General features: G+C 44.9%; 1 protein-coding gene across 4 annotated transcripts in view; it reads left to right on the top strand.

Moving 5' to 3' along the window:
* Nucleotides 1-27009, top strand: part of LOC104872668 (metallothionein-4) — a 37910-nt gene extending 10901 nt beyond the window's left edge. Inside the window, exons 1-4 of one of the 4 annotated variants that reach the window (XM_010638948.3) lie at nt 24584-24807; nt 24886-25186; nt 26287-26352; nt 26845-27009. In XM_010638948.3, coding sequence (XP_010637250.1) covers nt 25156-25186; nt 26287-26352; nt 26845-26936 — 189 coding nt within the window. In that variant the 5' untranslated portion in view covers nt 24584-24807; nt 24886-25155 and the 3' untranslated portion in view covers nt 26937-27009. Of the gene's footprint in view, nt 1-11795; nt 12028-24583; nt 24808-24882; nt 25187-26286; nt 26354-26844 lie in introns of those variants that run through there. The other 3 variants (XM_010638947.3, XR_002025874.2, XR_783241.2) reach the window with 3 other exon arrangements.
* Nucleotides 27010-27231: the final 222 nt, after the last annotated feature.

The raw sequence follows: 27231 nt of genomic DNA, 5'->3' as shown, positions 1-27231 counted from the left end.
GAAGACACAAACACACACATGGAACACACCCCCAAATGGAGATGAAGGCAGAGATCAGAGCAGTGCTTCTACATGCATGGCAAGGAACACCACAGTGTGCCAGTAAAACACTAATAGCTGGGGGAGAGGCATGAACAGATTGCTTTTCGTAGCACTCAGAATGAACAACCCTGCAGACACTTTGATCTTGTCCTGGTAGCCTCCAAAATTATGAGAAAATCAGTTTTTATTTTTGAAGCCACTCAATCTGTATTACTTTATTACAGTAGCCAGGCCAAACTAATATACCACCCCTAAGCCTAATGACAAAAGGGAAAGAAACTCAAGAGCCCAGTAGAAAGGGCTATGGCTGAAGCTGTCTTCACAGAGGCTGCAGTGCAAAAAGGGAGCCAGCAGTGAAGACCTTGACCTTCTCTCCTCCCACCCTCCTGTCTCCTATATTGTCCGTGGGCAATGCAAACAGAAACTGGGCACTCACCTGGAGGGGCACCTTGTCCACATTTCTGTTATGACCTATTTGGAGGGGGTCCCTGGATGAATAGAACAGGAAGGGAACCCAGGAGCTCCTGATCCAACCCTTTCATTGGACCCCAGGGGAAACCCAGTCCCGGAAAGGGTGTGGTGATGTAGCCAATCAAGTGCAGGGTCAAGACTAAAATTCAGCTAACCTGACTCCTAGGTGTACACTTCTAAATGTCAGGGCTGCTTTGTGTTTTATCACTGTTGTCTTCCTGCTGTCACTCATTTACTCTCATCTATGGCACAGGGCCTTTAAAAAATATTAAATCTATTATTTGAATAGGCAACTTTGATATGCCAAATTAAAAGATGCAAAAGAAATACACACAAAGACATGGAGAAATTGCTGGTGGGACTGTAGGGAGCTAGGTAGTACAGTCACTATAGAATATTGTAGGACGACTCTTCAAATAATTAAAAATAGAATTACCATATAATGGAGCAATTTCATTTCTAGGTTTATATATCCAAAAGAATGGAAAGCAGGGACTCAAATAGTTGTTCCACTGTTCATAATAGCATTGTTTGTAATAGCCAAAAAGTGAAGACAACCCAAGTGTGCACCAACAGATGAAGATATAAAACGTGGTATATGCACACAATGGAATATATTCATCCATAGAAGGGAATGACATTCTGACACATTCTACACCATGAATGAACCTTGAAGAGTATATGTTAAGTAAAATAAGCTAGTCACAAAAAGAACAAATACTGCAATTCCACTTACACATGGTACTTAAAGTAGTCAAATGCAAAGAGACAGCAAATAGACTAAAGATCACCAAGGGCTGGGGGAGGAAGGGATGGAGAGTCTTTGAAGGAATGTGTATGAGTTTTGGGGGGATAATGTTCTGAAAGTGTTGGTGGTGGTCACACAAATTCGTAGCTTAAGACTACTTAATTGAATACTGTAAAATGGCTAAAGGGGTTAAATTTGTATTATGCATATTGTACCACAGTAGAAACATGTTTTCTGAAAAAGCATGTGTAATGAAAAGAAGTTCCCTTCCCATCCCTATTCTTGCCACCAACATTCCCTTCCTGGAGGTCCCTACTGGGACCAATTCCAGCATCTCCTTCCATGGATGGCTTGTAATTACACAGGTATCAGTGTCAGTATTTCTAGCTATCAGTCTCCCTAGCTTTTGTGTACTCCATAAATGAACACATACAAGATACCCAGTTTTCTATTTTGCTTTTTTCACTTAAGATACTCTGCAAATCACCCTCATTTTCTTAAGTCTGCACAGTGGAATTCTTTTTTTGTTTTTTTTTTGGTACTGGGGATCGAACTCAAGTCCTTGAGCTTGTGAGGCAGGTAGCGGCATCACTGAGCTAAATCCCCAGCCCTACACAGTGGAATTACTGCACGTTTACTCTTTTTCAGTTCTGGGGATTGAACACCTAGGTCCTCACATATGCTACGACCACAATCTCACATATGAACCACAACCTCAGTCCTTTGTATTTTTGTGATCCTTGAACTTGTGATTCTCCTACCTCAGCCTCCCAAGTAGCTGGGATTACAGGTGTGAACCACCATGCCAAGCACATTTACATTTTAATAAGGATTACTGTCTTCATTCCAAAGAATGAATTAGGAATGGCAGAATTTCAGAAATCTGCCCAGAGTCTGTATGCATGAGGAGAGACTCCTACAGTGTTTTCAATTGAAAGTATCAAGCTTTCCAGGCCATACCTGGGAAAGGATCCTTTGCTAGAGTCTGGGATAATGATAGCTAATAGCTATCTAACTGTCATCCTGGGGCAGCTAGTGTTCAAGCACTTTAGGTGTACTAATTTATTTAATCCTCACAACAACTTGATATCAGTGCTATTATTAATTGCCCCCATTACTGGTCAAGTCTCCAGGGCTTGAAAAAGTTAATTAACTTCCCTAAAACTTAACAAATGACAGAACTAGAATTGAGCCTACAAAGTTGGGCTCTAGGGCTTTGCTCTTGTTCACTATGCCATGCTGCCTCTCAGGCATGCAAACAGCTACTGAATTTTATGCCAGCCCCTGGGCAACCTACTGAGATGGATATAATGATGCTTTAGATGCAAGCCCCACCCTCAAGGAGTTTATGACTGTGATAGAAGCACAGTTTGTCCTCATTCAAAGCAGAGAATTAGTCAGTTTTATAAGAGGAACATACAGAATGTTCTGGATGATAAGAATGATGGAATGCTGCAGGGAGGAAGTGATGTCGGAGTGTGAAGGGAACCAACATTTAGGAAGGGAACCAATACCCAACACCAGCTACTTCAGATGTTGAATCCTTCTAAAAATCTGTCATCAACACTATCTCATAGATTACAAAAATCAGTTGAGGCTTCTGAAGACAGCATAAACTGATGAAAATAAAATTTTCTCCCTGGATCCTCTAAGTCAGAGCCAGGGCTTTGCCCAGATGGAGTCCAGCCATGAGCCTGACGGGGTCTTCCACATGCCATTTACATCAGAAATATTTGGGATCTTTGGTTGGCTTGGTGGGAACTGCCATCCTTGGCAGGGATGCCCAAGCCTATTAATAAGCCCAAAGCACTTTGAAGATGAAATTGTCCATAAAAAGAGATGGTTCCCACAGCTGGAGGCAGTGAGGCAGGGACAGTTTGAGAAGAGGCTGTGGTGAGGATAATGTAGGACCAGGTAGGAATTCCCGGGCAGAGAATCTTTGAGCATGGAGACTGAGATTCTAGGCTGTCCAAGAGTTTCCTCCTCTAGCTTCAGAGGAGGCCACAACTTTCTAAGCTTTAGCATGAATTACTCTCCCCTGAATTTTGCTGTAATTACATTCTGCCTGTGCTATAATTTTGTCTTTTCATTAAATTGACTCACTTAAAATTATTCCTCCTAAGCGCCCACGTTTGTGAAATCATAAATTCAATGTCCTGCTGCATTTCTTTTTCATATACATAAGAATACGTTAAAACTACTAAATATCTACAAGTGGCCCCTTTTGGATACCCCACACTGAAACACCTAATTTCCCTGGTGAGCAGAGGATGCACTAATTCATTTCTTTCTTGTGTTCCATGACCTTGAGCAACTCCTTTTTCTTTCTCTAGGCCTCAGTTTTCCCCTCCTCAGGATCCTCATAACTCTTATACAGTGGGTTGGTGAGATCCAGACAGGAGCCTGAGTTACAATCCTGGCCCTACCTTTTTCCTCGTGTGACCTCAGGGAAGTTACATAGTCCATCTCTGCCTCAATTGTACCGTTATTAATGGAGACTACATCACAGGGCTCTTGAGGGGCTTTGTGTCTGCTCCAAGGAGACTATATGGCTGTCCTATTTTATCCACTGCATGTCCCCAGCAACTTTATAGCTCCCCCTCTCTCCTTGTCCTTTCCTCCATAGCATTTAATACCATCTAAATACTGTCTAAAAAACTATATGATCGATTCACTGATTGTTTACTCTACTTCCTGCCCTCCTTGAGAATGTAAATCCCTGAAAGCAATGATAGTCCCAACTTTTATTCACTGATACAGTCTAGCACCTTGTCTTCAATACAGACTTCTCAAATGAATGGAATGACTAAGTAATCCTGAGTCTCATAGCCTCCCACAGGGGATAAGAACCCTGTACCCCAGGAGAAGTGAACAAAACCTCTACCCAAAGAAATAATTGCCTTCAGTTTCACATTTTGAAGAGTGGGGGCAGTTATGGAACAGTGTCTGACTCACAAAGAAGCCAGCCTTTTGAGCCTTCTAGAAGTATTAATACCATATCACAGGAATTATCTTAAAAACCAATGCCTTTCATCAAGTTGGGAATGTGGGTGGGGTGCTGCCCTGTAGGCTTTAAAAAGCACTATCCTGGGTCTGGAGCAGGCCCCAAAATTCACCTACAGGCTATGACTTCTCCTTTCCTGCTGGCTTGGGAAGGGTAGCTACCAAAGGCTCCTACAGATGAGCTCATTTATTTCCCAAAACAGTTAAAAAACAGTAAGGTGTAATTATGCCTATTTTACAATGAGAAAACAAGGGTGGAAAAAGAAAATGATTTCTCAGCTGTCACCTGGCTGACTGATTGATACCAGAGTCTGGGCTCCTTCCCTGGCCTGCCCAGTGCTAGGTCTCTTGCTGTGGTCCACATTCCCTCCTTCTGCCATTTTGCTTCTCCCAGAATTTCTCTCCCACCTTATTTTCCCACCTGTGTGGGCTTCCTCAGATGACGATGATGGTGGTGTAGAATTTGATGCTCATAGCATCAAATGAAAGCCAGGCTTTGTTTTATGACCCTTACCCTATCTCACCTATCTACCAAGGTGGCTCCAAGAAATCTTGGCTATTCCCAAAGGGATAAAAGGATTCTCTTAAGGGATTTTCAGAAGCAACAGGTACAGAGACCACTGTCCCACAACAACCATGTGGATGGGGACATTCCTTTTTAATGCTGATTAGATTGTCACCACTCTGTGGACTCACCAGATGTTTCATAATATAACCATTCAAGGAGACACACAAAAAAGGGAGTAGTTGCTGTTTCAGGGAGAAGAATTGCTTGGCTGGGTCAGGGGAAGGAAGAAGAGTTTCTATTGCTCCTCCTTTTGTTATCTTTGAATTTTGAAACATATGACTATGTTGTCTATTCAAAAATAAATACAGGGGTACCTCAGCTTATGAATTTAATTATTTCCATGATTCTGGTTGCAGAATTTGAATGTGGAAAGAGTTAAGTTCATGAACTGAAGTACCGCTCACTGTAAAGGAAACTAATTTTTTGTGGTGCCGGAGATCAAACTCAGGGCCGGATGCGTGCTAAGCAAGCATTTTACCACTGAACTACATCTGCAGCCCTTTTAAAAATGTACTAATGTTAAAAAAAATAAAGAAGACCCCAACATATGGTTAGGGAGAAAGGAAGGTTACAAAGTAGTTTTTTTGTTTTGTTTTGTTTTGTTTTTTCTGGTACTGGGGTTGACCTCGGGTCCTTATGCTTGCGAGGCAGGCCGCCGCACCACTGAGCTAAACCCCCAGCCCTAGGAGTTTGTTTTTATAAAGCTAATTTTTATGTTTTTAAAAACGTGTGCTATAGGGTATCACTAATGGAGCACACTGAAATTGCTGGCCTTTAACCAGAGGCACTAAGGACAGACCATCATTTCTGTGGTATGGTGGCCAAAAATGCAGAACCTGGGTCTAATCTTAAGGAAACATCAGGCAAATCTTAAGGGACACTGTGAAAAATAATTGGCCTCTACTCTTCAAAACATCAAGGTTATAAAGAAAAAGAAAGAGTGAAGGGTTGTTTCTGATGAAAGAAGAATATAAACAATGATAACTAAACGTAATGCTGTGGTTCTAGATTAGATCCCAGGAAAAAATTTTTTAGTAAGAATGGCTGAAATTTAAATAACACCTGTAGTCTAGAAATAGTATTGTGTCAACATTAAATATCCCAGTATTTTAAATTATATTATGGTTATTATGGTTATATAAATTAATATCCTATTTTTCAGGAAACATGCTATGAAATATTTAGTAATGAGGGGGAGAAAATAGATCTACATGCCTATATATTTATTATATATAAATCTTCCCATAGAGATAGCCACACGTATAACTTTATAATGTGTGTGTGCACACACACATACAGGTTGAACATCTCCAATCTGAAAATCTGAAATTCGAAATGCTCTAAATCTGAAACTTTTTGAGTATCACCATGATGCCCCGAGTGGCAATGCCCACGCCTGACCTCATTTGATAGATGGCAGTTAAAATGCAGACACACTAAAGTGATTGCATAAAATAAGCATCGGGCTATGTGCAAGAGGTATGCATGGAACATAAATGAATTTTTTTGTTTCAGGTCCTACCCCCCAAGATATCTCATTATATATACGCAAATGTTCCTTCCCCAAAACCAAGATCTGAGACACTTCTGGCTCTGAGCATTTCAGATCAGGGTCCTTCAGCCTGCATGTAGAGAACAAGAGGGGAGAGACAGGAGAATGAGAAAGGTGATGGAGAAAATACACATCTGAGTAAAGAGTGTATTCATGTTCTTTGTACTATTGCTGCAACTTTTCTTTAAATTTAATATTAATTTAAAAACAATAGGAAGATGTGAGCTAAAATTTTATTAGTGTTTATTTCTGAGTGTTAAGTTTTCATTTTGCTTTTCTTTGTAACTTCCTTTATTTTCTTTGTTTTTCTTTCATGTTCTTTTTGAAAAAGTAATATAAGTATTTGGGAGGAAAAATCCAAGTACTTGGTCTGGGTGTAGCTGAATGGTAGAGTGTAGACTTAGCATCCTTGAGGCTTCAATTCTCAGCATGAATCACATCATAATAATAGCAATAATGCCAACTGTAGCTGAATGGTAGAGTGTAGACTTAGCATCCTTGAGGCTTCAATTCTCAGCATGAATCACATAATAATAGCAATAATGCCAACGATGATGATGATGATGATGATGATCCTAATGTTAAAATAAGTTCCTAGAGTATAAGTCTCCCTCCCCACTGAGCTAAGTACAGCTCCCCAGCCTCCCAAAGGTACCACAGGGGCCTGGCTCTGTGCCTCCTGACAGATATTTTCTGTTCATAAACAAACATGGGTGGATATGTTGCCTGTACCCATTCCTCCCTTCACAAATATTGGTATCCTGATCTGCAACAATATGTACCTTGCTTCCCCAGTGAATATTTAGCCTTCATAATCCTTCCCTATGGGAACAGAGAAATATCAGGTATTTTAAAGGGCTGTGTAGAATTCCACTGCATTGATATCTTATTCACTGTCCCCATTCCTATTGTCGTGGACATTTAGGCCTTTCCCAGTCTCTTACAGTAAGATTGCAATGAATAGCACTCAATTCCTTACGTACAATATGTCCTTAAATGTCCAGGATAATCTCCCACTGACAGAGTTGCTTTGTGAAGGCACACATGTCTCTCACATTTGGGTGCATCTGAGTCTGAGCACATTGGTTTCCCCGCAGTCTTCCTATGTGGGTGGCGTGCTTCACATTTTTTGGATCTCTGCCTATCGTGGAGATTTTTTAAATACTCTCTGGCTGTTTTTTAAATTTGCATTTATATTATTATAAGTATAGATAAATATCATCTTATTTGCTGTGAAAGGCATTTGTATTATTTTTCCCTCTGTGACCTCTTCTTGCATTTATCAGAACCCAGCCCTTCCCTGTGCTTTCATCCTATGCTAAGCCCTCCCTGAACCTCTGAGTACTGTACAGAAGAGCATCTGTATCTGCTGGTGCCTTTGACCACCGTGTATCCCACCATGCCCGACAACACCAGTCTTCTTAGCTATGAACCCAAGGGTGATCCTTAACCACAGGTGCTGAGTCTGTGACTCAGCCCAAGCCTGGGCTGCTTCCGTGCCCCATGATAGATTGTCCCCTGATCTGCAGAGTGCCTGCCTGCCCACTTGAAAAGCAAAACTTAGGCACTCAGCATTTCTGTTTTCTCCCCACATCTTTAAAAGTTTCAACAGGAACAAAATACTATTCAACAGGAGTCTCTGAAAGGCCCTTTTGTGCCATGTTCATTCCAGGAACCTGCTCAGTGCTCCTTGAAAAAGACTTGGACAAAAGCTGGCATCCTGAGAACCCTGGAGGTCAGCCCTCATTAATGAGAGATGGGCGTCCTTGCCTCATTAGTAGGCAAACGCAGATGAGCAGGGCTTCAGCTCCTCCCACCCCAGCTCCTTGTAGATATATTGACCCAGCTGTGTGAAGATGTTGATTTTAGAGATGGGATTTTGTTCCCCCTCTAGCATTTGCAAGATCTTCACAGATAGGGACGACTATTCCACCTTCTAAACACCAGTTCACTGTTGCCCTTGGGCTCCCAGCCTTGGCCCTCAGGTCTGTGAATACTTCACCTTCCCTCCAGCTGCCTCCGGGTCCCAGAAACTCCCATACCTGAAACTCCATCCCAACTTCCCTCCACTCTAACTCCTGCTTAGTACTCGAGTTTCTGCTGAAGCATCACTTACTTGTAGTAGAGGGAGGAGATCCTGAACCCTTGGTTTAGGGCCGCCTGCAAGTTCCGTTTTGCAATGCCTGCTGCATGCATAATGTCTGACGCCTTGTCTGTTTTCCTTGCTGGGATGTAAATTCTGTGAGGGTGCATTTCTAGAGCTGGCATCACGACTGGCACACAAAGGACTCATTGAGCATCTGAAGCAGAAAGGAAAAGGAAAGGATGCGTTGGTGGGGAATATGGGACTGACGCAGCGTGCTCCCCGAATTCCCTAGTAGAGGGTAGTCACATACTCTGCTTATAACTTCCCTGGCTCAGGCCCAGGGACATGGGATATGGAGCATAGCTGGTGGTGGCACTTTAAGGAACAAGCCCTTTGAAATCTTCTTCTGAGCTTCCCTGTGCACTTACTCTTCTGTTTTCTGAAGCTTCAAAGTCATTTATTTTCAAACCAATTAACCCACACACTGTAGCCCTAGGCCACAGCCAAACTTGGCTTGGACCCTTGCAATTGCAAATTAGGAAACTGAGCTCCACTGTTAAAAGCTTGCCTGAGGCCTGAAAAGAAAATCAGCCTGAAAGGCCCTTTATTCTAGAAAGCACCAGAAGAAGCGACAGCAAGAAGCTGAGAATACTTTCTTGGTCTTCGGTCTTCCATTTACCTTCATTAAGTGGGAAAATTCTCTGCTGTGCAATCCCTATATTCACTACCATGGAGTTATCCAGCTCAGGAGCTGCAAAAGAACAGCACTCAGGCCATCAAGCATGTGTTGTGAAGATCTAGAATTCTTTTTTTTTAATTGGAGATTTTGTGTAAAATCTAAATTTGGGGGTTCTCTTAAAAAAAGTCTGGCGATGCTGGACTCAAACAGGTTCCATTTCCATATATGTAAGTTTGGCTGGAGTTAGGCAGTAGCTGCCTCCTTTACTCAGAGTATATTTTATCCAATTTGTCACAATCCCCTCTACTTTCTTTTGTCTCTGATTTGGCTCACTTCATTCATCATGAAACCTGCTGAACTCTGTAAGTATTTGATTCATAGATCTTCAAGTACCTCTTCCCCTTGAGTTATGACCTCTAGCTATGCTGGTTTCCCTCCATTACTTAAGAAAATCTTGCTATTCTCAGCCACAGTACCCTTGCATATGCTGTGCCCTCCTGGACTCCTCCTTCCACAGGTCTTAGCTGAAGAATCACCCACTTTGTCTGAACTAGGTTTTTTTTCTTATATTTGTAGTTATCTTCCATGTCACATATTACAATTTGTAATTATTCATGATTGTGATCATTCCTTTCTCTTCCATCTCCCCTGTTAGAAAATAAACTCCAGGAGTGAAGAGACTATTTGTTTTTATCAACTGCTGCATGTACATCTTACATCCCATAACCTGACATCTCTTAGGAACTTGGTGAATCTTGTGGCGTGAATCCCTGGGTGACTGTCTGCCAGGCCATGGGCATCCATTCAACAAGATGTGGCCAGTCAGCATGTCTTCCCGCAGGTGTGGTCTATTTCCTAGGCTCCCAGTAGGGTTCACTTGGCCCCTGTTTGCAGGCACGTTTCTTTTTTTCCAGAAGCCCTGGGATGAAAGGTGAGTGAGTGAAGATACTTAGGGGCATTTGCATGCAATGTGGTACATGTGTCAGGCAATTCCAGATGGCCACAGTGATCAAAGTAATGACAAGATGACAGAGCCAGGAAATGAAGCCTTTTCCAGGTAGAGAAAAGACAGCTTGGCTTGACTTAAATCTATAAATTCCCAAAGTGGATGCAGAAAGACCAAAGCCAGTCACCTAACCTCAATAAAAGGAGAGGTCTTCCTTGAAGTTAGAATAAGTTCAGGGCAAAGAAACACCCTTCCTCTAACCTACTTTCCTCAAAAGGATCTTATGGTGTGTTCTACCCCAAGGGATAGAGTGCACCAAGAATAAAAATGGGGTTGAGAAGATTTTGAATTCTTTTTTTTTTTTTTATTGGTACCGGGGATCAACCTCGGGTCCTTGGGCTTGCAAGGCAGGCACCATAACTTTTGAGCTAAATCCTGGGCGAGAAGATTTTGAATTCTAAGTGACAGAGTTGAGGCATGTGACAGGAAGTAAATTTAAGGCCCATTTGTGACATTGTGTTCAATGTTCAGTCAATGTTCAGTGAATAAGTGATACATTAATATCACAGAAAAAACAATTTTCCTTTGCCCCAGTGGCTTCCAGACCCTGGTCAAAGCACCAGTGGTGAGGCTAGTGAATTTAAGTATTTCCTGCATCTGGTGTCTCCTATCTGGACCCGATCCATGTTGAAAAATGGATCTTCCAGGATTGGAGGCTGCCATGGACAAAGTGAGGAAGCTGAACTAGAAGTGAGCAAACAGGTTTGACATTTCACCCTGGATAAATAAAGGCACAGAGGGATATGGTGGTATGAATGGACATCGAGTGTCTACTCCCAGGACTGGGGTGTATCTCAGTGGTAGAGCACTTACTCAGAGTATACAAGGCCCTGGGGACAATCCCCAGCAGTGGGAAGTGTAGGAGGGATCCCTCTGAGGTCACTGCTTCCTAAAGCTCACTGCATTTCAGAATACCCAAGGAACTTAAAAAGTCTCAAGCTTCACCCCAAATTCACTGAATCAAAATCTCTAAAAAATGGTAGTTTGTTGGGAGGCACAATTAGGTTAGGGAGAATTAAAGAAGTACACACGCAAGTGGGAGTGTAGGCTCTTGATGAGCCAGCTCTCGCTGACTAACTCTGAGGCCCTCGATCAGGGACCAGTCTGAAACATCTCTGGGTTACCAAAGGCCTAGTTGAATTTTAAGTGGCTTTGTATTCCTGAAGTTTTATGTTTCCAAGGCAGACCTCAAAAAATGAGACCTCATGAGCTGCTCTGGTCTGGGGATGTGTTTGTTCATGAGGAAGAATATTTTTAAAATAATTTCTAAAAACTTTGATCAAAGTCTTAAAATCAGAATGTCCCACTCAAACACAAAATCCAACTTTCTAACTTCTCTATGAAATCAGAAGAGCTGGCAATATTTGACCCTCATCCCTAAATCCTAATACTCAACTTGAGACCGTATTCTCTACTGCTCCCCATTACCTACAGTCAGCCTACTGTACTACTTCCTCCTCTTCCTTTTCCTCCTTCCTCCTCCTCCTTCATGCTGAGATGTGAATCCTAGGCACTCACTGCACATGCTCAGCTCATACTCTGCCACTGAGTCACAACCAGCCCCTACTCGATGCCCCTGTAATAACTACGGAGCTCCTGAACCCCCCTCACTTTGGTATTCCCTGTCAAAATTTCCCCAGAAATTCATCAGCTTGGGACATGGTTGGTTCTATGCCAACTCCTGAATTGAATCAGTGGCTGTCTGCTCTTGGCTGAACTGGAAACTGAAGGGCTTCGGGTCTTCACTTTCTCCAGCTCCCTGCACCCCCTTGCTAATCCCCCAGCAGTAGGGCCAAGGACTTCAAAGCCAAACAAGATCCACATTTAGTTGTCACTCAACCTCTTCGGCCTCAACCTGTTTTCTTCTGCCAGGTAAGCCTTCCCACCTCTGCTCACTTCCTATTAAAATTAACAAGCGTGGCAGGCAGGCATCAAAGGCAGGTTATGCCTTTAATACCCCAGGCAGGCCCAGGCAAAGAGCTCAGCTCCTCCCCGCTCTTCACTTCCAACTGAACTGGGGAATGGTGAGGCCCTCACTGCCAGAATCAAAATGCTGCCTTCCTCAACTGTTTGATATCTGTACCAAGGAAAATTCCAGGGCCAGCAGAACATCCTCATGGTAATTTTCTTCAAAGTGGCCTGCAAAAGCTGGCCAATTATTCTTAAAAGACACCCTTAGAGGGATGTATTATTATCCCCCTTTTATTGAGAGGGAAACTGAGGTCAAGCAGTTTGCTCAAGGCCATAGCAAGACAGAGACTGAATCAAAGCAGTGGCAGCATAAAGCTGCATCTACCCAGGGGGTTCACTCCGACCTGTATCTGGCTATGCCCAACCCAGTTTGTCCTGGCCACCCTTCCTAGTTCTCACGCTGGGCTCCCAAGACCTGTTCTGTGTGAAGGCCTTGGGTCGGCACTGTGAAGCAATGTGCTCTTCATCACCCCTTTACAACACAGGAAATGAATGCAATTGATAATTATGCTCCTTCTGCCCAACTGTCTTTGTTTTGCTTCTCTCTAACGTTAATTGGGGATGATCTGATTATTCCCTGAGATATACTGATACTGGGGAAATGAGCAAATAACTTGTGTACCATGGGTGTTAGTGAAATTCATGACAGGTGGGAGAGGAAGGGCTCTGTGGTGTGAGCCTCAGTGTCTACCTGGGAATTGTTCAAACAGCATTGGTGGGAGTGTTGGTGATCTGACAAATCCCCTGGGAAAGGAATGCACTACTAAGACCACAGGGCCCTGAACTGCCAAACCCACTCCCACATCTTTGGTGGAGACACAGCCAAAAAGTACCTGTGGACAAGGAACAATTACTGAGTTTTCTCTCCAAAGTGTCTTTGGGTCCAATGCTTCAGATACAGACTTCTTTTGGGGGATACTGGCTGAGCAACGGCCCCTCTTGGGGTGCATCTTAGGGACAGGCATCCTGCAAACTGTGGTCTCCTCATTAGCAGCAAGAAAAGAGGCAGGAGTGGCCTAGGCACCTCCCCTTGGCCCCCTCCCTGTTGTTGAAAGGAAACAAGCCGAGGGCAGAGAAGTACAGTTGTGAGTGATGCCGAAGAGTGAGCATGGAGAATTCAGATATTCTGGTTTCCTGGGCTGGGGTTCCTGTACTAGGAGAAAGAAAAGAGGAAACAAGGGGGGAAATAGGAGGCAAGAGGGTAAAAGAAGGGTGCAGAGGAGGGGGAAAAGATGAAGAAAAAGAGAAAGGATGGAAAATAAGAGATTTTGAGCTGCACACTAGGCATGTTAGTTTATCTCACCATCCCAAAACACAGTTAGTTCTATGATGCTCACTCATTGGCTGATCAGCTCCCCAATTACATCATCAAAGCTGCTTTGTATCTGTAGCACCATGTGGCTCCGCGAGGTTGCTTAATCCAAGTGGATGGTTTTGTGGACAGCCCCACTGTGCAGTTGCCCAAGAGGTTTCCAAGGCTCTGAGATTTGCACTGGAGGCAGAAGGGTAGGCGAGGCACTTCCCTGCTCAGGGCTTCAGGCTCCTGCTCTGTAAATGGGGCAGGAATGAGGAGAAGGTTTGGATGCTGTCCCTTTCCCAGCAACCCTGGCATTTGAGAATTACGCTAATTTTAGGAGTTACTCAACGACCTCCCTGTTTCTTCAAGTTACATGAGAAACATTGCCGAGCTAGTTCAGAACTTCTTGCTTTGACCTAATTACCACTGGAAGAAAGAGGTTCTGAGTGAAAGGGAGACAAAGTACAGAGCCTCTGACAAACTTTGCTGACTTGGCCATTCCCCTTGGGTTTAGCAACTGTTTGCCAATGACTCGATGGCCGAAGATGCTTCTCCAGACTGCCGCCTCCACCCTCCAGACCATGCTAAATGATCTTTTCTGGGATACAACAGAATGTTCATCTTTTTCATTTCCTAAGGTCAATTTTTGAGCCTCCTAAACTGGGAAGTTATGTGGGAAGACAGACACTGTTGTACCTGAGAAAATGATATACACCGATCCCAAAGTGAAACTGGGTAGTGCTATGTCCCAGCAAGCAAGCATGGAATGTAGCATGTTAGACAAATCACTGGACCTGTGACAGAGAAGAGAGCTGAAAGGCCCCCCGATCTTATGATCGATCATACGCTCAGCCTCAGTAGTAATTAGCAAATTAACAATGAGGAAATACTATTTCGTATCTGTCATACCTGATCCGTCTAAAGGGCTAGCCCACAAGCCTAGTACATGATTTAATTGGCAAAAATGTAAGAGTCTACTATCACGAATAGCATCCCAGTTGCCCATCAGTGGGAGGCTGGATAAAGAAAATCAGTGTGTGTGTGTTTTTTTTTTAATGAAGTACTACTCAGCCATAAAGAATGAGAAACTAGAGACATTTATAGCTAAATGGATGCACATTGAAGCCATATTCTTAAGTGAAATAAATAGGACACATATGTGTAAAAACTGAATAGTTTGTCTAGTATGAGAAACTGAAAATGTAAATAAGGACTACAAGGTATAATAGGTAATGTGAAATAGGAAGAAAAAGTGCAAAGGGAAAGGAAGTGGGAAGGGGAGGGGAAAAGAAAGAAGGGAGTGGAATTAATATGAGAAAAAGAAAAAATGGAAACAAAGTATTTGTAGGTAGGGAGAGGTGAAGGGGTTGAAGGGAGGGCAGGAGAAGGGGAAAAAATAAGAACCAAAATGGATTCTGTAAAGGTGCAAATTTCCGATGATTAATGTCATACTGTATACCTTAAAAGTACCAATAAAATTAATTTAAAAAATTAAGAGTCTGACAATACCAAGTGTCCACAAAAATATGGAGAAATGAGTACTTGGGATTCTAGCTTAGTGGTTCCTCTGTGTGCCTCACAAGCACAAGGTCCTGAGTTTGATCCCTGGTACAAAAAAATATATATATATGGAGAAATGAGTTCTGGAGCCCATTGCTTGCAGGAGTATAATAAGCCTCTGCAATGAGCAATCTGGGGATATCTAGTAAACTAGTATAAGCATGTTCTTTCTAACTAGCAAGTCCACTCCTGGGCATACCCACTAGAGAAGCTGACACATTTCATACACAAAGACACGTGTGTGCAGAAATCCATTGCAGCAGTACTGGTCATAATGAAAACATGGAAACATCCAAATGCTCATCAACAGATAAAAGGATAAACTGAACTAGTCATACAATAAAATACTAGAAAAGCAGTTAAAGTCACTGATCAACTTCAAAATGCTAGGCAGAAGAACTTGTAAAAAGCTATATAAAGAATGATGCCATTTTATATAAGATTTATAAGCCCATAAAACAAGATTATGTAATTTTTATAGATATATGCCTATGTAATAAAAGCTGAAAAACGTGTAGTCATGATAAACATTTAATTTGTAAAATTGGTTCTTTGGTTTGGTGATGGGGTGGAAAGTTACGTAGGAGTTTCCCCTCTCTTTAATTCTCTCTGTAATTGTTTTGTTCATTTAAAAAACTGAAATGAATAGAACTTGCTATTAATATTTAATAATGTTGGAAGAGTCCATATTTAAATCACTAATCTTATGTGTTCCAAAAATATTTGAGAATAATATTGTGTGTGTGTGTGTGTGTGTGTGTGTGTGTGTGTGTGTGTTGTTAGGGATTGATCCCAGGGCAGTCATACTGAGCTATATTTCCAGCCCTTTTTTTATTTTTTATTTTGAGATAGATCTTGCTAAATTGCCCCAGTTGGGTTTGAACTTGTGATTCTCCTGCCTCAGCCTCTCAGAATGCTGGAATTGTAAGTTAGTGACAGTATACTTGGCTACGTTTTAAAGAAGAGAAAACAAGGATGAGTAGCAGTCTCTGAGTTCCATCCACTCAGAATTACAAATCCAGAATAGCCACCAGATCCCTGGCTGGGCTGGAGCAAGTACACCAGCCTTCCTAGGCAGGGCTTGTGTACAGTAGCTTTCTAGACTGTTCTAGCTGCAGCTCCCTTCCAAAACACCATCGGGTGTGTGCAGAGGGAGGGGGCTGCACAGGATAAAACAGGTTTTTAAAAATGGAGCAGTTGTTTAAGCAGGGAAAGTGAAGGTCCGAAAGAACCCAGAATCTCACCTGCAGCACCCCTACAATACACCCCCCATAAACCCTCTGAGCACATGCAGTTTGGAAACCCTGAGTCTGGACCTGACATTCCATGAAGAGCCCAGAGATGACCTAGAGTGAGACACATGAAAGGCCAAGAGTGGGGCAGACAAGTGAGGCACCAAGGGCACAAGGTTTCATAAGCTTACTCCATGGGTCATCTCCAGTGTTGCCCTGGCCCTTGTTTGCTCTCGCAGACACTGCTGGCGTTTGGCTTTTCCAGTAATGGAGCATGCTTATCCCCACTACTGAGGACCACAGTATGGGGCATGTGCTCCATCTGAAAGCCCCACCACCACCAGGAGGCTCTAAACACTGCAGAATGATCAATTAGAGAAGGATGGAAGGAGAAAAGAGAGATTGCAGGAGCCTGCTTGCCTCTGCGGAGCTGGGATCTGGGCTGCCAGCCAACCTGAACCAGCCACTTTGCTGCTGGGGGCAATGCGTGTGGTTAATTGTTGGCTTTGGCCTTACTCATCCTTCCTTGGGGCCGTGTGCAGAGTGGAGGGTTTCACTTGCCCAGTGGGTACTGAATTATAGCTGTGAGCAGAGTCCCATGTAATTACCCAGCAGCCTCAAACCCTGGGGAGTCTGTGAAGCTTGCCAGCCACACAGGTGCACAAGGAGCCGAGCAAGGTGGCTGCTAATTAACCTTGGCCTGGTTTCTGCACTCTCAGCACAGGGACATGTGTCCTAGGGGGCTGGCTACATCCAGGCTGTGGAGTTCTTCACTAGGGCTCCTTGGGGGACCAGGAAAGCAGCAGTGTGTGTGTGTGTTGGCTGGGGATGGCCTCAGTCTCTTGGCATGTATGCTTTTCTCAGGCTGAGTCTCTGCCTCTTTCTGTCTGTCTCTCTCACACACATGCACAAATATAGACACATAGGCATAGAAAATCGCAAATAGAGCCACATGTAACAGCCGCAGACAATGTACATGCACATATATGAATCAAAGCAGACTGTACCCAACCCAGAGACTTATAGACATGTCCTGCCTTCCTCTCTGTCTCTTTATCTCTTACATGCATGCACACACACACACACACACATGTTAACATATTAGCTGGTGGAACAAACCTCTAGAACACTGAATATATTTTTAAAGGAAATGTGAAAAACCTTATAGATTATCAAAATCTACAGAACACGTTCTGGATAATAAAGCCTTGAAAATCCCTTCAGCTTGGCTGACAAAACCGGGATCACAGATGTGAAACATTTTGGGAGCCCAACAGGCAGGGGAAATAGTATGTGGCAGGTTGGGGTGCTGCTCCTGCTCCTGTCAACCAGTCTCACCTCCCCCAAACCCAACTCTCATGTCTGGGGTTCTCTGCGTCATGCTCCAGGTCTGGCATGGGCAGATTTCTGACGAAGAAGGTGTTTGCCCTTAGTGTCCTTCACAGAGTCTGGCCTGTCCCTCAGTTTTCTACCCTGATATCTCCTGTCCAGCTCTTTCCACTCCTTTATAAGATGACAAAACTGGCACCTGGGAGAGGCCATGCCCTACCAAAGCCCTAGGGCTGAACTCCAAGCATATCAGCTCCATATTGAGTTGCCTGACCCCCTCCGCTATCTGCCCAAAATCTTGGTAATATCTGCCATCCTTTGAGTATATGATGTGTTAAATGCCCTCTCCTCACTTTCTCCATGAGTACCATTTTATGGTAGAAATCAGGGAGCTTGTCTGAGGGTATACAGCAAACAGGTAGAAAATCCAGGATTGGATCCAGGCCTGACAGCTTTGCTGTGCTCTCTCTTGCTAGGGTGTGAAAGGCTAATGAGACATGCACAGTCAGCATGAGGAAGCCTGGACCTGGCTCACTGAATGTCAAAGGTTGATGATGCTGGAGGCAATGATTTACAAATTACTCTTTAATGAGATGCCATTATATTTCTTCACTGGTACTGGGTAGGCAAACATTTCCAAGTCTGAATACAGGAAATGCTGGAGGAGGTGGATGAGGGTGGGGATGGGGCCTCTCAGAAATTGCTAGAGAGAGTGTAACTTGGTATGGGGTCTTGGCAGAGCAGTCACCCCGGCATTCTCACCATCCTCCTTCTGGGGATGAGTGCACCTTGCACACTCATCTGTGTGACATGGAAGGAAAAGTTCCCTGCATTGGTTTCAAAACAGAGAGGTATGGAAGCAACCTACATGTATGTCAGGAGGGGACCAGAGAAGTAAAATGTGACATCTTTGTATGATACAAGAGTGTAGCTCAGTCATGCTTCAGCAAGGGTGGATCTCAGGTACATTATCCTGGGACCAAGACAGGTGTCGAACAGTATTTACATTATGGTACTGCTTATGTTCTTTTTAAGGCACACGGGCAGGGAGGGGGATTTAGCTCAGAGGTGCCTCACCTGCCTTGCAAGCACAAAGGCCTGGAAAAACATACACAAGGCAATGCCATGCACATAGAAAAGTAAAAAAATAAGAATAGGAAGGACACACATGAACTTCATCATTGACTTCCTTCCGGAAAGAAGGGAGGAAGATAAAAAGGACTTTGATACATTATTTCAACAAATTGAGCACCTATTATATACCAGGCACTTTTATTTGTTTTTTTGTTTTGAGACAGGGTCTTGCTATGTTGTCTGGGCTGGTCTTGAGCCTGTGATCCTCCCGCCTCCCAAGTAGCTGGGATTGCAGGTGTGTGCCACCATGTGCAGCGTATCAGCTATTTTTAGATACAGTATACAGCAGGAGGGCCGGGGATTTGGCTCAGTGATTCCACCGCCTGCCTCACAAGCTCAAGTTCCCAAGTTTGATCCCCAGTACCAAACCAAACAAAACAAAACAAAACTACATACAGCAGGAATGAAACCCCTGCCATTCTGGAATTTACATTTGGAAAAGGAACCAGACAATAAGGCAAATAAGCAAAATACACAGTACGTTTCATGGTGATAAGTATTAAGGAAGAAAATGCAAAAAAAGCACACAAGAAGTATTAAGGGAAGAGGCAGACCTTTTAGATAAGGTAGCCAGAGTAGCCCTCACCTAAATAAGTTGAGCAGATGTACATGGGAAGATTCTGGAGATGTGCAAAGGCCCTGGGGCTCTGAGGAAGCAGAGAGGCTGGAGTGGAACAAGGTTGGAGAGAGCTGTAAGAGACAAAAACAGAGGGCAACAGGGCCTGACCAAGGGTGATTAAGAACTTTGTTGTTTACGTGGTGGCATAGAAATCCTCTGAAGAATCAGGGAATGGGCTGGGAATTTAGTTCAGTGGTTTCGCCGCCTGCCTTGCAAGTGCAAGGGCCCAAGTTCGATCCCTGGTAAAAAAACAGAATTCTGGGAAGACCAGTGACATGGCATAACTTTTAGTAAGATCACTTTGAGAAAACAGAAAGAAAGCTCCCCCTGAGAATTGTAAGGCAAATGCAGAGGATGAGGGGGTTAGGAGGATGGGCAGCTGTAAGGGACACTGAGGGAAGACCAGTCAGGAACAGAGTGCTGAATCTAGGCAGGAGATGATGGTGACCAGGCCGGGTGGCAGCTGTGGGGGCAGATGAGCTCCTGGGAAGATCTGGAGGCAGCGGGTGGGGGATGAACCAAGCTACAGTTGTTTGGCCTCCATGTGCAGCTGCTGAGTAACAACCAGAAATATGAGCCTGCAGTTCAGAAGAGAGGCCCAGGCTGGAAGGATAAGCTAGGAGTCACCAGCACACAGATGATGTTTAAAGCCAAGAGCCTGTTAATTTTTTTATTTCTCATAATTAAAAGAGTGGAAGCAAACATGACAATGTTGGCATCTGTTAATTCTGGGTGGTAGGTACAGTACTCTTTGTACTTTATAGTATGTTTGAGCTTTTTCTAATAAAGAAATGATTAATAAACCATTTATAAAGCCACACAGTCTTCAAGCTGCTGGACAATTTGGTCACAAGTGCTTCAGATCTAAAGAGTGGGTGCTAGCAACAGGTGAGGGCAAAGTTCAAATTCTTCCTCCCATCAGCCTAAGTTTAGTGGCTGAGGGGTTGGCCCCATCCCTCTGAGCTCCTGTGTCCTCATCTGGACCATGGTCTTCGAGTGCTGACCATGTAGGATTCAAGGTGATGCGTACACTCCTGCCTACTCTGATTTTGTCCCTATGTCGCATGCCTAGTCCTATGTATAAGGCCAGAAATACCCTATAAGAGGGCTCTGTAGGCAGAAGGTCAACTTGTCCTCCAAATGAGACAGTTAGGGGCCACTATGGTAGCACAAAGATGGGACAAAAGAAATAAGGACAACGAAATGAGCTCCTGGGTGCAGTAAACTATTACCCTTTGCAGCATGGCTTATTTCAGCAGAGCCAGCATGAGACTCTGATAAAGCAGAGTTTTTACATAAAATGAAAAATTTTAACCTAAATAAGCCCTCTAGCTTCCCTTGCTCTTAGTCAACTTAAAATCACTAGTTTCAGAGGTCACACTCTAGGACCACACAGAATCCCACTGACTGTGGGTTAAGATAACAGTTAACACTTGAGTCAGACTCCACTCGCCCCGGCATGTGACACACTGATCACTAAGGAGCGATCCAAAAGCTTGGCCGATCACCCATTGGAGCTGGCGCTGAGTTTCATCCATCCCACCTGTGTTCCCTCAGCAGCTCAAGCTCGGAAAGTCCTTCAGCCCCGTCAGAAGGCCGGGGTGCGTAACAAATGAGAACCCCTGCTGCAAGCATAACTCAGCAGTTCCTGAGCGGAGCTAACCTCCCGTGAGCTCACCACTACAGGGCCGGGGTGGGGGAGCGCAGGATGATGGCCCCGGATACAGGAAAATTCAACAGCTCTGGAAAGGGCTGACTATGCCACCTGTTGGTCCAAGTGCATTTCAAAAAGAAATATCTTTTGAAACCATGGCCCTGAGGAATGGCAATAACACAAAACCCTTGAATTTATGTGTGCATCCTGCACCCCAAAGAGGATCAAGAACTTTCATTCGAATTTAAAAAGACCCTTGGGATCTCCTAAGAAGGCTACACAATCACTTTTCTGTGTAAGTATTTTCCTCTCTTTCTCTCTTTCCTTTCTTTTTCTTTCATTCTTTCTTTAATTAGTATACATAATGATTAAATAATAATACATTATACATAATAATTACATTCATTTGGGGAAATTGGTATTTTGTTATATATGAGATTTTGATAATTTTTGATGGCTGATTCTCCCCGAAATACTTACTTTCTAAGTGTGAGTTTAAGCTGTGCCTGCCCGCCTTCGTGTGTCCTTGACATGTCAAGTCCCTTCCTGATTTCCCGCTGCTGTCCAGAGATCGGGAGCTGAGAAACAGGACAGCTGCATGGGCCCCGAGGCTGCCCCTTCGAGCCCCAGGCTCAAAGCAGAACTGTGAAAAAAAAACTGGGGCAGCCCTGATGTTGGTTTCAAGGCGCACAGCCCAGAAATTGGGAAATATTTAAATATGAGAAGAGAGGGTTTCGATGTTTCATTCAATTGGGGCCTTGAGCAATGTCACACTGTAAATTGTTCAAGGAGGAAGACAATGCTGGTACAGGCAGAGAGGAGCGAGGAAGAATCCCTCCCTCTCTCTGGGCTCACTTGCTTGGACCTGTCCTTGCTAAAACCAGACCATCAGAGACCACCGCAAGGACAAAGGGCAAGCATAGCCCTGGGCCTTAACTCAGGATCGTTACCCTTTCAGAGCGTGGTTCTTGTTCCTCCCACCCTTCCCTCTCCCAAGAAGTGCCTTTGCCATAGCATCTCCAAGAATCAACTTGATGAGAGAACAAAATGGTTGGGGTCACCAGAGGGACAGAGAAGCAAAATCCCAGGCCCTTACCCTGTTAAAAAAAAAAAGCCAAGAAACAAACAAAAAAATAGTGATTTACTGTGCATTATGTCTCCTCCCTATCATCCCAACACTCTGAAGGTTGAAGTAGGAGGGCTGCAAGTTCCTACCCAGATTGGGCAACATAATAACTTAACAAGATCCTGTATCAAATAAAAAAAAAAAAAGAAAGAAAGAAAAGGTTTGGGGATGTAGCTAGTATAAAAGCTACTGTAAAAATGCTGGGTTCAATCTCCACTACCAGTGGGGATAAAATGACTGCACTTGGGATACAGATGCCCAGTGAGGTAATATAAACAGCACAAAGCTTCGCATCTCTTCCTTCATGTGTATCTGCCTACTTTGTCACCAAAACTTTGGGTCAGGCAGGAGATATGTGTGGCACGTCTCTAATCCCAGCACTTGGTGAGAGGTGGGGAGGCTGAGGCAAGAGGATGACAAGTCTGAGCTCAGCCTTGGCTGCATAGTGAGTTCAAGGTCAGCCTGGACTACCTGGTGATACCATGTCTAAAAAACGAAACAAACAAAAACACAAATCTTTGAGGCAAATCCTTACTCAGGTTGTGTGTAACCAGATTAATCATCTGGGGAATGCCTGAAAACTGGTAATATAAGGTTTACTAGCCTTAAATTTACCTAACCTATCTCATGCTCTTCAGACTGAGGACACCAAGATGAGATTTGCAGAGACAACAGCCTGCACCAGACCCTTTGGAATGGGTGCCAGGAGCCTCCAGTCATTGCCCGGAACCTGCAGTCACCTAGGGTCCCTGGATACTGGCAGAGCCTCTGCAACCCCCCCCCCATGGCTCCCTAGCAGGACCAACTGTGTCATGGCAACAGGACTGCCCTGCAAGGCTAAGGACTTCTCTAGAATTGCAAAATCAGAACGAGTGATGAGCCAGACTCTAGCCCACCTCAGCAACCCATAAGAGCTGGCCTCTTTCTTTGTTAGCAGTCAGTCCGACCTCAGTTGGAGCTGTGCTTCCTTCGCTTCTTCTCTTCAAGACGAAATCCTTTCCTTATTTTCTCTAATGTTCCAGTGTGTGCTTCTGTGTGTAAATTCATGCTATCACTGCAGTTTTCATTTCTATTATTACAGAAGCAAAGACCCATACTCCTGTGGGCTTTCTGGACTGAGATTTGCTCCTGACTTTCAGACAGATTGGTTTTTACTCACCTCAGGCTCCTAAGTACCCTTCACAGCGTCTGGAGCTTGTGTGACTGAATTTGCAGGTTCTTTTTCGACTCAGTACTGTTCACGAATAACCAAACAGTCCTGGGAGCAGACAGAACATTCTATTAAATAGCCAGTGAATGGAGAGGGGGTGTTCTGATTTTCAAGGCACCTTCTCTCTGAGTGACTCTAGGGTCTGAGTTTTTGTTAGACTGGGTTAGGATCCAGTGTGGTGTGTGTACTGTCACAGGAGCTTTTCAAGGAAAATGAGATTTCCTTGAATCAGGAAGCCACCTCTTTCTTCCTTAATTTGGGCACAGTCTGATCGGTCATCGGACTATTCCATGAACACCTTTAAATCAGGGACCATTCCTGACTCACTACAATCCTGCCTCTATCCCAGCATCTCTCACAGTGCCCTTCTGATGACTGGTGCCAAATCCTATAGCTCACTAGAATTTCTCCACTCAAATCTGTGGTTTGAGCTGAGTGCAATGACATCTGCCTACAATCCCAGCACTTTGGGAGGCTGAGGGAGGTTTGAGCCCAGCCTGGGCAACTTAGTGACTTAGGGAAACCGTGTCCCAAAATGACAAATATCAAAGGGCTGGGATATGGCTCAATGCAAAGGCTCTGGGTTCAGTCCCCAGGAGCACACACACACACACACACACACACACACACACACACACTGAAATCCATGGTTCCGTGGATCCGATTGAAGTGACTGATGGAGAAGCCACCAAGCTGAGAACTGCGAGGAGCTCTGTGTACTGGTTATGGTCAGGCCCCATTTTCTGAATGGTGACAATCCCCCCAGCAGAATTCTCAGTATGGCACATGCAGGAGATCCATGCGTTTGTCCATCCCTCATTTTCACTCATTCACTCACTTATTCATTCACTCATGGCTTCAGTCATTCCAGTACTCACAGATTGACCCATGCAACACGCACCACCCAAGTGTGCAGAACCCTTGGCAGGCAGGGAGATGCTGCAGACAATGCTCTTTCCCCTGTGACCTCCCACCATGGTACGGTTGGGCGAGAGCCTGCCTGCCTGCTTAGCCTTGTGTTAAAACAATCACACAGCAGAGTAGGAAGGAGTAAAGGCATGAGACTCGTGCAAGTACAGGAGAGAACACAGAGCGATTCCTCCCAGCCTGGAGAGGGAAAGATCGGAGGCACCTTCCTGGAGGAAGAGCACGGAGCGGGCCCAGAATTTCTGTGGGGGAGGGGGGCGGGTGAGAGCAGCAGCTGTGGGGCTGTTTGGAGTCCTGTGATCTGAGGCACCTTCCATAGACTGAGAGACAGGTAGCTACCTTTATCAAAGAACGGGATTGTGACGGAGGTTGTGATGGGGCTGGTTACATCTGCCCCAAGCCTCTCTTGCTTCTACCATCCCATGTGTGGTCTAGAAGGAGAGGTTGCCAACTCTAGAGGAGCACATTCCCCTGATTTTCCACCCTCTCACCCTGATGAGGGCTTTCAGAGTCACCTAGGGGAAGGAGAATGAGGTCCTGAAGCATGGCAGGAGCAGGCCCGAAGGAGGGAACAGAAACGGGAGATAATAGAGGTGTGTGCAGGACTTGGAGAGACCGGATGCATGCAGCTGCCATTTGAGCCTGAGCCTGGTTCCCTGATGCCTTAGCAGGTGGAGTGGGTGCAGCTTCCTGTACCCCTTTGTGAGAGGGCACCCAAATGACTACTGCTCCATCTCTCCTCTGGTCTCTTCTGCTTGCTCTGCCCAACCCCCATTCTGGAGCATCTGACTGGGCCTTGTGCAGGGCGTCTGGCCCGAGGGAAAGGTGTGGTGAGCTGCAGTCCACACCCACGTGGCTATAAATAGGCAGCCTGTGGCTGCTCCTCAGCCTCCCTTCTTCATCTTCACTCACGGAGCTGTTCGCACACACACAACTGCACCATGGACCCTGGGGAATGCACCTGCATGTCTGGTGAGTGAGGCCACCCACCTGGGGTCCTGGGACCTTGCACCAGCATCCTACAGGGAGCATGCAGGACCTGATTTGCCAGAATTGATGGTCCTGACACAGTGAATGGCTGAGAAGGGCACCTGCAAACCTTGGTCCTTTTAGCTGCAGGACTCTAGGGGCAGCCACCAGAGTTGGGGCAAGAGCTGTCTCTGGCCCAGAACCTGGCCACGTGGTTTGGGTCCATTGCAGCCATTCACTCTTCTACACTGCATATTTCTGGGTCTTGGTCTCCTTATCTGTACATGGAGGTTGCTAATTCCCAGTTGCCTTTATCCCAGGGTTGATAGGAGACTGGAAAAATCAGTAAGCACTTGCAGACATTAGGAGAGCTCGTCTGGACCTCTGAGTCTCTAAAAGTGCTCAGTGCCATCGAAGTGTGTTACCCAGGAGTGAGGTTGGGGTTCCCAGCCATTCTGGGCTTTCACAGCTTTGGGAGATAGTACCTAGAAGAGTCAAGAGCTCCTCTCATGCTTAACAGTGTACATCTGTATAAGAAACTTGCTAATCAGACAGAACCTTTAGCATTTTGGAACTGAAAGTGATAGGATGAGTTAAAAGTGAAAGAAGAGTGGCAGATTATGACAAGAAAAGGCATGGTGCTCACTTTGGGCTTGCTTATTTCCCTTGCCCTTTCTCCTGCTCAGGGTCTCCATCATGCCTTGCAAAGATGAGGAGGGCATGAAAGGAATTCCCAGGTGAACCTTGGGCTTCCTGGACCCTGCCCAATCTAGTAGTTCTCAATCCTGATTATACATGAGAATCCTCTGGGTTGCTTTTTAAAAACACTGATTCCTTTTCTCACCCAGACTGATGGATCAGACAATCTCAGGGGTTGGACCCAGGAATGTGTATTTTAACAAACTCCAGGTGAGGTTGATAGGGCCATTTCAGTTCCCATACATGGCCTGGGGCAGTGCTGTGTAGCAATGCCACCCTCTTATTCTAAGCACACTTCCCAAGCACAGTCCAGCAGCCCTGCCACTGTGACAGGTCTGCAGCAGGCCTCGTGTTCCACTCCACCTCTGTCCTCATGGTCACAGTGGCTGTGTCTTCCCTTCTAGGAGGAATGTGCATCTGTGGAGACAACTGCAAATGCACAACTTGCAGCTGTAAAACATGTCGCAAAAGTGAGTATGGTGACTGGGGACACTATTGGCTGGGACCTAGAGAGGTCTGATCCCTCTTCCTTCACCACCCAGCATGGTGTGATGGAGGGGTTGCTGGATTCCTTTTACCCTTTTGGGAGGGATCTGAAATGCAACTGGAGTAGATGCCTGAGTCAGGAGTCCCCAGGTCTGCACACAGGCAGGAAGAAGGTGAGGTGTCTGGAGCAGGAAGAAGACTGAGGAGTAGTTCCTTCCTGTCCAGTGGAAAGGGGATGCAGCACTGACCTGGAGCCATGAGCCCTGGGTTCTAGTCTTGCACCTGCCACTGTCCATGAACTTGGCAAAGCTGTTCCTCTCTCTGGGCCTCTTATAGACTCTAGATGACCCCTGAAATCCCTTCCAGCTAGAATCTCACAACCTCCTGTCCCAGGGTTTGTGCTAATGTGAATTGGAGCAGGGGTAAGATGGAAGTGTGGACCCAAAGCTGATTTATCCATCTTCTAATCCTTTTAGGCTGCTGCCCCTGCTGCCCCCCGGGCTGTGCCAAGTGTGCCCGGGGCTGCATCTGCAAAGGGGGCTCTGACAAGTGCAGCTGCTGTGCCTGAAACCCACACTTCATGGTGGGAAAGATCCTGGGAAGTGTATGTACAGCTCATGAGTCAAAAAGTTGCGATGATTGTACAATAAATTGTGCTTTTTATATATTTGTCTAAATGTGTTGGTGACATTCATGTAAAGTGATTGCAGAAATAATGTTTCCACTTGTGGTTCTTTGGTGTTTCAGAGCACTATTTTACCCTAACCCAGCAAGGCCCAAGAAAGACTGGCACTGGAGCTGATACCACAGCTGCCTGTGTGCCCACCTCCTGCAGATGGCTGCTCTCTGAAAATGCTTTCTCC

This window comes from Fukomys damarensis, unplaced genomic scaffold, assembly GCF_012274545.1.
Source record: "Fukomys damarensis isolate Sample0158 unplaced genomic scaffold, DMR_v1.0_HiC HiC_scaffold_32, whole genome shotgun sequence".
NCBI classification, from domain to species: domain Eukaryota; kingdom Metazoa; phylum Chordata; class Mammalia; order Rodentia; family Bathyergidae; genus Fukomys; species Fukomys damarensis.
Note: the sequence above shows the minus strand (reverse complement) of the source record. Positions and strands in the feature narration are given on the sequence as shown.